General features: G+C 35.7%; 1 protein-coding gene across 1 annotated transcript in view; it reads right to left on the reverse strand.

The window, feature by feature from the left end:
* The window catches only part of Cals (calsyntenin 1), a 457,567-nt gene that overhangs the window by 14,022 nt on the left and 427,137 nt on the right, over positions 1–16,408 (reverse strand). Inside the window, exons 8-11 of the mRNA XM_072526238.1 lie at positions 14,512–14,688; positions 13,847–13,969; positions 13,477–13,686; positions 503–740 (exon numbers count right to left, since the gene is read on the reverse strand). Coding sequence (XP_072382339.1) covers positions 503–740; positions 13,477–13,686; positions 13,847–13,969; positions 14,512–14,688 — 748 coding nt within the window. The remainder of the gene's footprint in view (positions 1–502; positions 741–13,476; positions 13,687–13,846; positions 13,970–14,511; positions 14,689–16,408) is intronic.

Consider the following 16,408-nt stretch of genomic DNA (forward strand, 5'->3'; position numbering starts at 1 on the left):
GAGGTACCTATATTAAAAACAGTTCAAGAATCACCGACACTTTAATTCATAAATGTAAGGATTTTCGAACAAAGGTTATTGGAAATAAGTGGTTTAAATTTTCTACAAAATTATGCAAGTCGTCCACCTACACTAAGTCTAGCTCAAAAGAAACACAATCTTGAATTTAGAGGTGGAACTACTTATAGGCCTTTGAAAGTCCAAAGTTTATTTTCAAAAAGATATAATTCACATATATTAAAGATCTGTATACGTTTAATCTATTAAAATATGAGGTAACTAATTTGAGCATTTTTTAATTTTCCTCGTGCGATATCTCAAGTCAATGATATTTTTTTATTAAAATAATCAGTTGGCAACCAAGTTGCTTAATTTTTTAAGGGTGTCTAAATAACGGCGAAGATCAGAAATTTTTCCGTTCTTAATTTTTGGTCTGTAATAGTCAAATTCCTAGCGTTAATATGAAAACACTCTGTACAATTACAATGTAACTACAACTTACCTAAGCGTTTAAGCATTTCCTCAGACACACTCAAATTTTCATGATCCGGATTGAGGTTGGGGTAGATGGTCAATTGACATTTGTCTAACTTCTGTTCTCCTGTTATATGTATATCAGCGAGAACTCGTACACCCATTCTGAAGTCTTCATACTTCCTTGCCATGTTTCCTGTTCCGTTCAACATAATGCTAGGAGTTTGTGGTCTCAAAACCATAACGTAAGTTTGTGCATCCGGAACCTAAAAATAATTGATATATTTTTTTGAAGCTATTGTAATATGTAATTTTAATTAAAATAAAACTAAAAACATAAAACACATAAAAATCAAAAATCAAAAGTTGAAGAGTTAAGCAGAGTGGCCATGTAAAGGTGATAGGTAGTAGATAAGAATCTTATCTATTCTTTTGTGCATTTCGAAACAGCCTTCGATCTTTAGTCCCGTCGTCAGAGATTTGACCCCTAAAAATCATACGAACAAGCTGAACTTTGCAGAGAATATCAATTTTGGGACCCCAAAAAGACGCAAAAAAGTTTACCACTTTTACCCCAGGACTTCCCTCTAAAACCCCCTTCGTAAGGGGGTAAAAACGGAAAACAATCGATTTACCAAGAATCTGTACGCCATAGAAAAATATTTTTCAAATAAAAAATATAGTCGAGTTAATTTTGAACAAAAATGTTTATTAGCATTTTTTGCGTACAATGAACCGTTCTCTCAGAAACAACGCTTCAGAACGTCAGTTCCGCGCGCGAATTCAATGTTAAATAAAATTTGTATCAACTCGACGGTAAAAAATCGATATCTTTTGATCCAAGTGTCCTATCAACAAAAATCAAAATGCGTTTTAAAGGCGAAGAGTGCAGCTTTCGTATGCAACTTTTGTATTTTGCCGCAAAAGAAGTTAGTTTCTATAAAGCTGTACAATAAATAAACTATAAATAAATAAATTTTTACCATTTTTTATGATTCTCTTGAGGTCAATAAAATTTATTACTTTTGTCGTGGTGAAATTTCCATTGTTAGAGATCAGTCTTCAAAACTTATAACATGAAAATTTGATTTTGATTTTTTTCAACAAATATGAGGCATTTAAAATATGACTAAAAACGCAGAATTTAAACTTTTATGTTACAAATGCTCGCACGTCACGGGAAATGCCTTCAAGAAGACGATTTTTACTGTAATTTATAACAGAAGTTAAGTACTTTTGAAAAACGTACTAGTGTAATTTAAAAAGAGCAGTTTTAAACTGTTTATAATGTGAAAGTTTAAATTCAGCGTTTTTTAAGCATATTTCAAATGTCTGACATTTGTTGACAAAACTGAAAATTAAAATTTCATGCTATAGGTTTTGAAGATTAGGTTCTAGTTATGGAAACTCCATAGGGGCCGGTCAATGAAAGGGATACATCGTATTGATCTCATGAGAATCATAAAAAATGGCAAAAATCGCGCCACGTTTATTTATTTAACGACCTCTATAAAAACTGAGTTCATTTGCGGTAAAATACAAACATTGCATACGAAAACTGCACTCTTTACCTTTAAAACGCATCTTGATTTTTGTCGATAGGATACTCGGATCAAAATATTTTGAATTTTTACCATCGAGCTGATGCAAAATGCAAATTTTAATGAGCATTAATGCAAATAAGTGAGTGAATTTTGATACATTACAGCGGAAAGTTTTCACTGCAAACTCGTAGATTATTATTGTTATTTTAGACTATTATTGTTGATAGAATATTATTTCGAGGTGAGTAAATTAAACAGCTGTGAAATTTAAATCTATTGATTTGCCGTATTTGTCTTAAATGAAATCATGAAATGACAAGTAAACACATTTAACGCATTGTAAGATTTAAAACAAAACGATTAAGACTTGGATTTGTAATAAAAAAATCAAGAATTAATTATTATATTGTAATGAAGTAAAACCATTAATACTTAGATTTTTAATCGAAAAAGTCAATAATTATTGTATTATCAATAATTAATTTTTAAAATCAAGAAAATTTCGAAAAGTGTATGGAACATGGTTCAGCCAATAATGTTATAAGGGGCCCGGATACTGTTAAAAACGATAAGAAATATTGTTCATTATGGCTTTTTTCAATTTTTGTTTAAGTTTCCTGGGTAATAAAGCAACACTCTATAATAAAAATACTATAATTGTCATTTCATTTACATTGTTAAACACAGAAGTTAAAACATATAATAAATAAAACTTTGCAATATTAACGAAAGTATATTTTCGTCTTTATAGAATAAAAATGGATGCAGCTGTTGGCGCAGGTACCACAAAATCTCATCGACACAAACCTCTCTCAAAAGCTGAGAAACAAATCGTGTGGAAAGTGTATGATGAACTTAAAAAAACACATTCTACAACGGACGCTGTAGATCGCTGTTCCTTTTTAACAGGGGTGTCAGCCTCGACAGTGGAACGGATTGTGCGTGAAGTTAAAATTACAGCAACTTTAAGAGCGCCAAAAACTCGCCAGCGTGGACGAAAACCTCTAGATCTAGACGAAACACAACTGAATTTAATCAGGAGGACTGTACATACATTCTTTTTAGAAAATAAGCCCCCAACAATCAAAACAGTTAGGACCAAGTTACTGGAAAACAATATGATTCCTCAAATGAGCGCCAAAACGCTAAGAAAAGTTCTACAGAAGTTAAATTTTCGTTACATGAAACGATCTCGAAAATCAATTTTAATAGATAAAGAGGAAATAGTAGCATGGCGACGAAGATATTTGCGCTCTATTAGAGATTATCGTCTTTCCAAAAGAAAAATTTATTATCTTGATGAAACTTGGATTAATGCCGGTCATACAGTTTCCAAAATTTGGCATGATACGACTGTAACAACTGCTCGTCAAGCATTTATAGAAGGCTTATCAACAGGATTACGAGCACCATCAGGCAAAGGTCAGCGTCTTATTGTAGCTCATTTCGGTAGTGATACAGGTTTTCTGCAAAATAGTGCTCTCATTTTTGTATCAAAGAAAACAGGCGACTATCATGAGCGACATGGACGCCACATGCTTTGAAAGATGGTTCGAAAACGTTCTTCAGCGTATTGAACCTAATTCAGTGGTAGTATTAGACAATGCATCCTATCATAGCCGACTTGTTGAACGAATTCCTAATATGAGTGACAGAAAAGCAGTTTTACAAAATTGGTTAAAAGAAAAATCCATTCCATACGGCGAGGATATTGTTGTGAATCTATTAATTGTTTATTTAATTTATAATGTCTTGTTCTTATCTTAATTCATTAAAAAGCACAATAACTGATATTAATTTATTTATCACTAAATATACATAATTTATTAAAAAGCGAACGTAACATTTTATCGCGAGCGCGTCTTCAGAATTAACTGTTTTCTATTCTCCAAAAAGTCCTGTTATATATTCACTACTGTTAGACTGGAAACGTCTACGGCCTTCTAGACAGAGCGGCGAATTGTTCTCAGAACCGGTTTGGTTAAATCGGCTTGTCTCCAGAAGGTTCGAATTGTTGTTTTTATTACAAAGGGGGACCCATCGTGTGTCAGGTAGGCATCTGTTTTGGGTCAGAATTTATCGTAACATTGCCCCCCTCTTAAAAGATTGTTCCTCCTGGAACCTTGTCGGGACTGGAACCGGAACGGTATGCTGGTATCGGCAACTGGACCCTCTTTTACAACTTCCAGTTGTATAAAAATGACAAGGGACGGTTTTCTCTCCGCACCAGTAACTATGCGGATTGCAACAGACTAACACCTGGACTTCGGTGTCTTCCACCATATTTCGGATAACCCTCCAATCTAATTGGCGGCACTCCAACTTTGGCATGGCTAACTTTTGCACGTCGGACTCCAGTACGTGCTCTCTCAATTGAAGTAAGGCTTCCCATACATCTCGGTAGGTAGGTTGGTCACGGGCAGTGTCTTTTGTTACCAGGTAGAAAAGGTAACGTGATGCATCTTGGAGTTTCAAGGTTTTACCGGGAGCTGGCACTTGGCATTGAAGTTCTGCAACTCGACCAAACTTCCTTCGAAAGACGGATGCCAACCCTGGTGCGTCTTTGATACTGGCCGGGATGGTAAGGGCCAGCGAGTAGTCATCGGGGAGCGCGAGTAGATCTTGCTTTTCTTCAGTAGTAACACCATGTCTCGCTTTACCGGTACCTCCATAGGCACCCATGAATTCCTCAAACGTGAGGTCAGACACATCGTGGACTTGGTTTACTTCCACTTCTTCATCTACGTTGTGGTCACCTTCGAAAGACGCCAACCGGTTATGGTGTACTATCATCGGCTTTCCCCTCGGAATCTTGCTTATTCGGTAGATGACATCGTTGATCTTCTCCATAATGAGGTATGGACCTTCCCAAAACTGCTGCAATTTGGGAGAACAACCTTTTCGCTTCTTGGGATTATACAGCCATACTTCGTCGTTCTTCTTAAAGCAACCCTTTTCGGCTTGTGTATCGTACCGTTTCTTCATTCTGTCGCTAGCGATCTGAAGGTGGGAACGGACCAACTCATGTACATCGTCCATTCTTCTTCGTAATTCGATCACATAATCTTCACCTGCTACATCTTCTCCAGGTTTACATCCAAACTCGAGATCACAAGGTAGTCGCATTTCGCGTCCGAATAGGACTTTGGCTGGTGTCTGGCCTGTTGATTCGTTAACAGCAGATCTGTAGGCCATTGTGAAGAACGGAAGGTATTGGTCCCAGTCTCGCTGATGATCGGACACCATCTTTGTCAAATACTTGCCAACTGTCCTATTCATTCGTTCTACCATACCATCCGATTGCGGATGATACGCGGTAGTTCTTGTTTTCTTCATGCCTAGTCTATCACATATTCCTTGGAATAGATCGCTTTCGAAGTTCCTGCCTTGGTCACTATGTATCTCCAAAGGCACTCCAAATCGGCTGATATATTCTTGGATCAACTTATCTGCAACGGTGGCGGCCTTCTGGTCTGGAAGTGCGTAAATCTCGACCCACTTAGTGAAGTAATCCATTACTACCAGCATGTATTTGCCTCCATTTTCACTTTCTGGAAATGGCCCAGCGATGTCCAAAGCTATTCTTTCAAACGGGCTTCCAACATTATATTGTCTCATAGGAGCTCTCCTTTTTCGGTAAGGCCCGTTACTCGTGGCACAAATAGTACATTTCTTACACCAGTCTTTTACATCGTCGGAACTGTTCATCCAATAAAACCGTTCCCGAATTCGCTGAAGGGTTTTCCTTACCCCAAAATGCCCTCCCGATGGACTGTCGTGTAACTGACGAAGTACTTCGGCTATTCTGCTCTTTGGGATCACCAACTGTCTTCTCTTCTCTGAACCGTCATCATTTTCCAGGACTCGTTTGAGCAAGCCATCTTCCATGATAAATGAGTCCCACTGGGCCCAATACGTCTTAACTACTGAGCATAGGTTTGATATTTTCTGCCAAGGTGGTCGACGGTTTTCCTCTTTCCATTTTCGGATTTTCTGTTTAACTAGATCTCTTTCTTGTTCTGCCCTTATCTTAGTAGGCGTCCAGTCGTCGTTGACAATCGTCGTTCTTAGCACTGCTGCTTCCTTGGATTCCGTTTTGTTGCAGTGGGAACACTCTGCTGGGCATGGCCTTCTGGAAAGAGAATCAGCGTTTCTGTGGCTAACTCCGGCCCGGTGCTCAATCTTAAAATCGTATTCTTGGAGTCGTTCGATCCACCTGGCTATCTGACCCTCTGGATTCTTAAACTGCATCAACCACTTAAGGGCGGCATGGTCGGTTCAGATTAGAAACTTTCTACCATAGAGGTATTGATAGAAGTGCTCTACTGATTTAACTACTGCTAGAAGTTCTCTTCTCGTGACGCAATAATTCCGCTCAGGTTTTGAAAGAACTTTACTAAAATATCCGAGGACTCGTTCCTGTCCTCCTTGAATCTGAGACAGCACTCCTCCAATTCCCACATTACTTGCATCCGTATCTAAGATGAACTCTCCTTCTGGCAGTGGATACCCCAAAATTGGTGCTGTTATTAAATGCTTTTTCAACGTTTCAAAGGCATTTTGGCAGTCTATATCCCAGCGGTATTCTTTTGCTTTCTCTGTAAGTCGCGTTAATGGCTTAGCGATATCTGCAAACTTCTTAATAAACCTCCGGTAGTAAGTACATAGTCCAAGAAAACTTCTCACTTGATGTTTGTCAGTTGGTTTTGGCCATTCCTTAATGGAATCGATTTTTCCCTTATCCACGGCCACTCCTTCTTTACTGACTATATGACCCAGATAATTGACTTTACCTTGAAATAGCTGGCACTTCTTGGGGTTTAGCATCAATTGGGCAGCTTTAAGTCGATTAAAAACGTTTTCTAAATTCCTCAAATGATCTTCGAATGTCTCCCCCAAGACGATTATGTCATCTAAATAAACCAGGCATGTTTTCCAAGATAACCCTCTCAACACATTTTCCATAAGCCTCTCAAATGTCGCAGGAGCATTACAAAGTCCAAATGGCATAACGTTGAATTGCCACAATCCGGATCCTGTGGTGAAGGCTGTCTTTTCTTTATCGACTGGGTCCATTTCTACCTGCCAGTATCCAGACTTCAAATCTAAAGTAGAAAACAATTTACTTCCAGCCAATGTGTCCAATGTGTCATCGATCCGAGGCAGAGGATAACTATCTTTCGTGGTAACGTTGTTCAGCAAACGGTAATCCACACAGAACCTCGTCGTTCCGTCTTTCTTCTTAACCAGGACCACCGGAGAGACCCATGGGCTCGTAGAAGGTTCTATCACCCCGTCTTTCTTCATTTCCTGAACAATCGTTTCAGCTTCCTCTCTCTTCGCCTGTAGTAATCGTCGAGCTGTTTGACGAATTGGCTTAGCATTACCAGTATCAATTTTATGCTTAACAACGGTAGTTCTTCCCGTCTTTCCTCCTTTCGGTACGAAAATATCACGATACTGCCGCAGAAATTCCCTTAATTTCCTTTTCTCAATCTGATTTAGAGACTGTCCTGCAACTGCAACCATTTGGTCGAATTTGTCGTTGGAATTATCAGATGTTGTCGCCTGACGGATTATGGATGTCACAGGTACACAAGTTCATACTTTTGTCTCTTTCTTGATGGTCACTGGGTAGTCATTGACATTGATAAGCCTCACAGGAATTTCCTTAGCCAAAGTCACCAATTCCTTTCCAATTATGATTCCACGGCCAACCTCATCGTCGTGGTTCCAAGGCTCCATCATAACAGGTCTCCCTTCGTCCACAATTCCCTGTAGCCGCGCTACTATGATCGTTTCGCTTCTCGCAGGCACGACAATATCTTCTTTAATGGCTGCTTGCACAGCGTTGTCATTATGTGGATGGAGAAATACTTCCTCGTTGCCAACTTTGATTACTTTATTCTTAAAATCCAATTGGAATCCATGCATATTCATTACGTCCATTCCTAATATAACATCCTCTTCGATGTCAGCAACTATAACAGTATGGACAAACTTTTCTGCTCCAATTCCCAATTGTACCTGGATTTCTCCATGAATGTTGGCATTTTCACCTGTAGCGGTCCGAAGTCGCAACCTCGTTGGTAACAGTTTCTTTCGGCTGTTTATAACTGTTGGGCGTATAATGGTTCTGGTCGCTCCGGTATCCACCAACAACGTATGTCTTTTACCATTTATTTCTCCATCTACATATACACTATCTTCACGACATTTCAAAGATGCTATTAGTATAAGAGGGTCTTTGGAAAAGTTCCGGGTCGAAGCTGCTCCCCTAAAGCCGCCTCGTTCTGGTTTTCCTGATGGTGAGTTTCTTGATTTTATGGTCTTCGTTTTCTTGCATGTAATAATTTTCATCATATTAACGAGCTGGTCAAGTTTATCTTCATCTCCTTCCTCTTTTACAGTCCTAACTTTACTGTACCCGCCAGAGGCCTGCGTAGCTGACTCGTATTCGAGGGCGGCGGATAAGACATCAACCAGCGTCTTGTGACGAGCTAATCGTAGTGTTCTCTGCATTTCATGATCACGAAGACCATCAATAAACGTTTGAACGGCCAATTTTTCCATCATGTCTTCGGGAGCTGTTGGATAAGCATATCGTACTAATCTGGCAATATCTACCTCATATTCTTGAAGAGCCTCATCTTTCTTCTGTCTACGATTTTTAAGCTGTGACTGATATACATGCTCCAAATGTTCGTGGCCATATCGCATATTTAACCTCTTCTTCAGTTGTTCGAAATCATCGGTCTCCTCTACGGCTATGGTCTGAAGCACATCTAAGGCATCTCCTCGAAGAGCGATAGTCAGGTTTACAGCCTTTTCTTTTTCAGACCATCCATTTGCTCTTGCGGCTGATTCGAACTGTTTCATGTAGTTGTTCCATGATGATTTTCCGTCGAAAGTTGGGACTTTCACATGGACAGTACCTCCACTTCCTTCAAATTTCGGTCGTGTTTCCAACTTACATTTCGTCTCGTCTTCTTTTGTCTCCACTGTAATTGGATTGTTTCCTCTCTCTGCTGTCCCGGTTTCCTCCATCTTCCTTTCTATCTCTTTAATCTTTTCTTCGAAGGCCGACATATCGGCAGCAACTTGGTTTTTTAGCGAAGACATTCTATTGTCGAGGGCAGACATCTCAGAAGTTACTTTAGAGATTTCCAAAGAGATATTAGCAGAGACTTTGCTTTCCAGCGAAGAAATCTCGTTAGAAACTTTGTCTTCCAAAGAAGCGATGTCGCCGGAAACTTTGTTCTCTAATGATGCGATGTCACCAGAAACTTTCGAAATATCGCCAGAAACTTTGTTCTCTAATGATGCGATGTCACCAGAAACTTTGTTCTCTAATTTCGAAATCGACGAGATGACAGCATCTTCAAATATATAAGTCTCTGGATCTAGTCCTTCTTCTAGCAAAGCGTTCTTTAGTCGTTGGACTAACTCAGCCTTTTTTCCGGTAGAAGCTAATTCTCTGTCTTCAAGATGTCTTCTTAAATTAGTCACTGTCAGCTCATAAATCGTCGTCATTTTCACAATTTATTTTATATTCACTTGTATTATTATTATAAGTCTAATTTATGTTCGATCTCACTTCTGCCACCATTTGTTGTGAATTTATTAATTGTTTATTTAATTTATAATGTCTTGTTCTTATCTTAATTCATTAAAAAGCACAATAACTGATATTAATTTATTTATCACTAAATATACATAATTTATTAAAAAGCGAACGTAACATTTTATCGCGAGCGCGTCTTCAGAATTAACTGTTTTCTATTCTCCAAAAAGTCCTGTTATATATTCACTACTGTTAGACTGGAAACGTCTACGGCCTTCTAGACAGAGCGGCGAATTGTTCTCAGAACCGGTATGGTTAAATCGGCTTGTCTCCAGAAGGTTCGAATTGTTGTTTTTATTACAAAGGGGGACCCATCGTGTGTCAGGTAGGCATCTGTTTTGGGTCAGAATTTATCGTAACAATATGGTTAAAATGGAGCTAATGAATATTATTAGACAACATCGTAGTACATATCGTCAGTATGCTGTGGATACAATGGCTAGATTTCATGGCATTACCGTGTTAAGAATACCACTTTATCATTGTGAACTAAACCCAATAGAATTAATTTGGGCACAAATGAAAGGATATGTAGCTCGAGAAAATGTCACTTTTAAAATTATTGATGTCCACCGCCTCTTGCAAGCCAGTTTGGACAATATATACATTCAACTGATTGGAACAATGCGATAAGCCATGTTATTAAAGTAGAAGACGATATGTGGAGATTGGACGGCATGGTGGATACTGTTATTGAGCCTGTGACAATACAATTAGGATCAAATGATTCAGACAGTTCTGCAGAATCAATGGAGTAAAATAATTTGGAAAATTATGAGGTACATATTTTCTTCTTCTTTTTGTGTAAATATGACTATCTGTTTTTTCAATGTGCCTCCAGTAAGTTGTCATTCCATTGTTCTCGTGATCTTTACACTGATCCTCTTCATATTGGAGAACCGTCTCTCGCCGTGCTTACTACTCTATTTGTTGTCATTCGGCTTATGTAGCCATTCCATTATACCTGTTTTTTACGCAGTTATTAATGCCGCCCACCTTGTCTTGTCATCGTTTTTTCAAAGGGTTGTCATCTCTGCTATTTCTAACATTTTTTTGTCCTTTTTGTATCAGGTCGTGTTTCTGCCGCGCATTTATTGGTCTGATGACTGTTTTGTAAATTCTACGTTTCATTTCTTTTCCGATATTTTTATTTCTCCATATTGTTTCATTCAGGCAACCTGCGGCTCTGTTTGCTTTATTCACTTGATCCTCCACTTCCGTTTCGAGCTTTCCATAGCTAGATAGATGAGGTACATATGTGCTTTTAAAATTAATTGAAACAGTCACATTTACCAGTGTTGTGAAAAAATTGATTACTTTTATAATAAAACAATCTCATTTAAATTCATCTCAGTCAGAAACAGACTCTGAATGAATATTGCATTGTGGATTAGGCCTATTGGGGACACCACGTACAAATAAAACGCACCGAAAACTTTACCCCATGGGTGGTGTGGAAACAAGTTAATTGGAGAGGTTATAACTCCACCTCTTAAGATTATTAAAAATTTGGTTCAGTTGTGATTAGTTTATTGTATATTAGCTTATTTATATCATCATAAATTGAATAGTTTATAGAAACACTAAAGATTTTATTGCATAAATTCATGAAACAAAATAAAATACCTGAAAGTTAAAACCTATTTATTTTAAGATTTTATTTCAGTTAATTGATACGCAACAAATCAATTACTTAAAAGTAACACGCATTCTGTAGTTGACGCTACAGTTGGCTAACTTTAGGTACTCAATGTCACTCGTTAATAATCAGAGCCCTTAGAACATTCTCAAGCGATTAAAATCGGTTTTTAAGTCTTGTAAACCACATATATAAACTGTACCTAGTACACTAGTTTGACCAAAATAGTTTTTCCAATTTAAAACAATTTTATTTAGAACAATATTATTTAAGATTTACAAATTCTAAAATCTTAATACCTCAGTACAGAGCCTTTACGATTAAAAATCATAATATAAATACGTATAAATACAAACGTTTTTACTAACAATTGTTATATTTGTTATTTGGCAATAAATTATCTAAACATTTTATTAAAAAAAACGTAGTCTAACTGTTTTTATTTTATTCAATAAATTCTCAAATAAATTCAAATTTTAATACAAGACTTTTAAGCACGCTTTCATGAAACGCCACTGATAAGGAGTGAATAATTACGAATTCGGATTATTTGTGGTGACCAAATATTATTTGCTAAAACGTATCGTGAATGCATTTGTTGTTATAGCTGGGCTCACTGTAAAAGACCGCATATCATCGAGTAAAATGTACGAGATCAATAAAAATGTTGTGAACTGATTTTGTGTTGATTTTCTTATTAGTAAACGGCGTATTTGATTTAGACCTCGTACAATTCAGCTGTCATATTAAATGTATTAGTCACCTTTTTCAATATATTGTCGGACTATACACAAAAAATGCTAATAAACGTTTTTGTTCAAAATTATCTTAGCTACATTTTTTATTTGAAACATTTTTTTCTATGGCGTACAGATTTTTGATAAATCGATTTTTTTCCGTTTTCCCACCTCTACGTGGGGGGTTTTAGAGGAAAGCCCGGGGGTAAAAGTTGTAAACTTTTTTTTCATCTTTTTTAGCGTCCTAAAATTGACATTTTCGGCAAAATTCATCTTGTTCGTATGATTTTTGGAGGTTCAGTGGTATTTTCGTCTCTGACGACTGGAGTATTATAGAACACTCCGACAAAGAGATGTTCAGTTTGAAAAAACTACTTCGTCAATCTACAAACGACAGGATGAAATCCGACATTACTAAAAACACTTAATTGTCTGCAGTGCGTTCTCGCAGCAAGACAGAGTCGAACTAGTTTTTACATTAGTAAAATAGGTGGAGTATTTATTGTTTTTCTGCAGTCTAACAGTCGTTTGTACGAATGAGATACTGTAACTATTGAGATACTAAAAATGTAAGTTAAATTATATTTATTTTTATATGTGTAAACTTTTTTTCTTAAACATAACTGATATTTAACATCTTATCTATTATCTAAATGTTATTACATTTTATAGGGAAAGTAACAAAAAAGAAGTGTTGTGACGCTTTCCCAAATCGAGATTTCAAACTTTTTCCTATATTTGACCGACTAGTGACTATAAACATTAGACACATTTTTTCAAGCGTATCAACTTATGTTTATTAGCGCCAACTGATATTACAAAAATATTTCTATTACATTAGCTACATGTAATGTAATATTTTATTGTATATCCCATTGATTTAAAGAACCTTCACACTAGTGAATAGTCAAAGTTTTTATGCTTAATTTATTACATTATTTTTATGTAATAAATTCATACAAACCAAACATATCAGTATAGGTTTGAGATTATAACGTAAGATCGTTTAAGTTGCTCGGCAGTGTCTTATAGTGTGGTTTGATCTCTCTTATTTTTGTAAGTATTTTCTGACCTTAATTTAGTGGCTCTAAGTTTTTGTTGCGATCGACTACAATTTTGCTTAAACAATTATTGTACTTCAAAATGAATACATTGATGTAAATTTTTACTATGATTCATTCTTTATAAATCTTTATATATTTAAAAGTCATCTACATTTTACCTTTTGAAACAAAATTATGAATTGACGGTCACTTATTCAATAACAGCCTTCAATCTGGTTTCCAAAGTCGATTATTTTAATATTTAACATCGAATATAAAGAAACGAAATAAAATAAACGAAAATAAAAACAAAATTATATCAGCTGATTCGTAAAAGAAAAACATGTATATTTTTATTTCCCTATATAAGAAAGTCAATAACGAATTTATAAACTTTTATAGATAATTATCTTACTTTAACTTGTTTGCCGTTATCGCAGGTAACTGTGGTGGTGAGACGCAAATTCCTTCGGCCCGGCGTCGGGAATTCTCTCGTATTGGCGTATCCAATTTTGCGAACGAGAGTTTCCAAGTTTGTGCGGTTGTCTCCTTCGACGGTAACTTCGGTCAAGTCTGAGTTGGTCAATAATTCCATGCCTGGTTGGAGTAGCTCCATAGAGGGTACCTGAATGAGATTGCAATTTTAAATCACAGTATCTTATGGCCTATAGCCTAAACAACGCCAACAACAATCTTAAAAATATTTTTTAATTATAGTAGTATGATAATATCTTTCAACCTTGATTGATTGGTTATGTATGTTAGAATATGAAGAAATACTTTACCTGTAAACTTTCTTTGCATTGATGAAGGCAACTTAGGACTTCTGGTTTTTCATTTTCCCCGAGAAGGATGCTCAGTCCAGCTAAATATCCTTTCAAATGGTGTCTCATCTTATTATCGGAACCCTGAAAGAAATTAATGCATTGAAAATATCAGAAAAGTTCATAGGAAAATGTAATAAAGTTTATTACTAAACACGAAAATTTTAAAGACTGGGAAGTAAAATACCAAGGGCACAAAATCAAAGATAGGATATAGAGACAGTGCAGGAAGTTATGGGAGATAGGATAGGAAGTAGAAATTAAGAAGAATATAAGACTAAGAATATTTTTTTTAGTAAAGATGATGCGTATGATGATGAAAAAACAAAAATGATGAAGAGTTTGCTCCAAAGCTATAGGATTAGAATAATCAGTATCATGTATCAGTTTATTTTAACTTATAAATTTTATACATACAATAGATCTGCGGGTTTAAGTGGAAATTTGTTGACATGGAGTAAGTCGAAAGATGTATTACAGATGTATTATATGAATATTGACGAAAGATATATTAGGCTAGGAAAATTTCAATTCTAAAAAAAAGTTATCGAAGTGGTTGAAAAAAATCAAAGAAGGCAGAGTTAAAAGAAAACTGATTGTATATTTTAGTTTTTATTTATACTTACTTGCCAGCAAGCTCCAACAGTAAGGGTAGTATTGATTCCTTTGGTGGGGTGAAGAGGCCAATCGTCGATTACTTCAGGATTCTTCTTTTCGGCTCTGAACAGCTGTCCGTCAATATAGAGTTGAATATCAGGGAAACGGACGTTGATAGCGAAATGATGCCATTGGTCGTCGCAAACCTAAACGTGATAGAAAAAAATGATTTTAGTAACAAACATCATGTTCAACGTTGCTATTATTACTAGTTTTACTTAATATACCACATTTCAATTTTCTCCTTCTTTGATAAGCATACGTCTGTTTTACCATCGGTTTTAGTTTGCATTGATGTTGTCTTAATATCACACTTTCTTCGGAAGTCCTAGTATGCTTTCATTTCGAAATCGGTCTGTTGCTATAGTGATGTTTTCTGATATTCTTTCTATATGTCGATTCTATTTTATTTTGTTGCTTTAAGTGCACTGACTTATATCTTCTATCACATATCTCGTGCTAATTTCCTCATTTCTCATTGTCTTTTTCTTTCGTGGGATGTTTATTTCTATTGTCTCATAATTTTATACATTTTTGACATTTTGACAACTTAACATTAATGAGATTAGTGTCTCAATTAAAATGCTTTTAAAAACTTTCTCTATGATTATCAAAGAGCAATCGTGAATTACTAGATTGTCATTATGACAAAGAAGTATAATTAACACTGCTACGGTGTCTGCTACAGTCTTACATATGGTAAGCTTGTTGTTATATTTATAAAATTTCAACTTGTCGTTTAAAGATTTATTTTCTTTCTACTCATCTACTCTCTATATATCTTCTATACCAGCACTACCGTGGCAAAATCGAGCAGGTAGTATACCTACTATAAACCATTCTCTTTGTACCCTTATGTAAGTACGAGCCCCTTCCCATATCAGTTGGCCCACCTGGGAATTTGCAGTTTATGTCGATTACCATAAACAAATTATACTCTGCACGTTTTTATAAGTTTCCATATTAATTAATGTGGCATGTTTATTAATATTTATTAAAAACATTATCCTTATGGTTTTTTATTTATTTTTAAAAATAAAAAAAATTCACTAAACCCTGGCTATGCATTCACTTATGTCAACATAAGTTGATTCTTTTATAATTACGTTAAATCCAGAGGTAGCTATGAAAAATGAAAACGACATGAAAACAATAATATTGTCAGTTAATGTCAAATGAATTTTGTAGTATTGTAAAACTTTTTGTCGTTTGTGGATTGTACAATGGGTTGATGTAAAGTTACCGATGAGAAAATTTGTTCAATCATTATTAGATTTTTTAATTCTGGAAAATTCAATTCGGAAATCGCGAATTTGTTGCAATTGTCACACTAACCATATTACATATTCCATGCGTTTTTTTTAAATTTATTATTATTCTGTTTAATCAATTACGTTATAAAATATTTTCTATAATAAGGAAATTCAAAAATGTTGTTCGATGCATTAAAACTTCTAAAATTTACGCTGTGCTTTTATTTTTGTTCTCTAAAATTTAATTTTCTTATCAATCTAACGTTGGGCCAACTGATAAGGGTCTCGTATACTTATACCATATAAATTTGCTCATTATAGACTCATAACAATTGTAGCATTTCTTTTTTAGTGATTAAGTAACCTTTTATGGAGAAAATGAGCAGATATTGTTGTATAGGCCGGAACCGGTCGTGCAAGTTATAATAAAACCAATTATACATGGTGTTTCAAAAAGGTATGTCATAAATTAAATCATGTATTCCGGGGACAAAAATAAATTGATTGAATCGAACTTACCTTAGTACAAAAGTGTACACAAAAAAAGTTACAGCCCTTTGAAGTTACAAAATAAAAATTGTTTTTTTGCATTCTCTCTTAAACTACTTGACAT

This window comes from Diabrotica undecimpunctata, chromosome 3 (genome assembly GCF_040954645.1).
Source record: "Diabrotica undecimpunctata isolate CICGRU chromosome 3, icDiaUnde3, whole genome shotgun sequence".
NCBI lineage: Eukaryota > Metazoa > Arthropoda > Insecta > Coleoptera > Chrysomelidae > Diabrotica > Diabrotica undecimpunctata.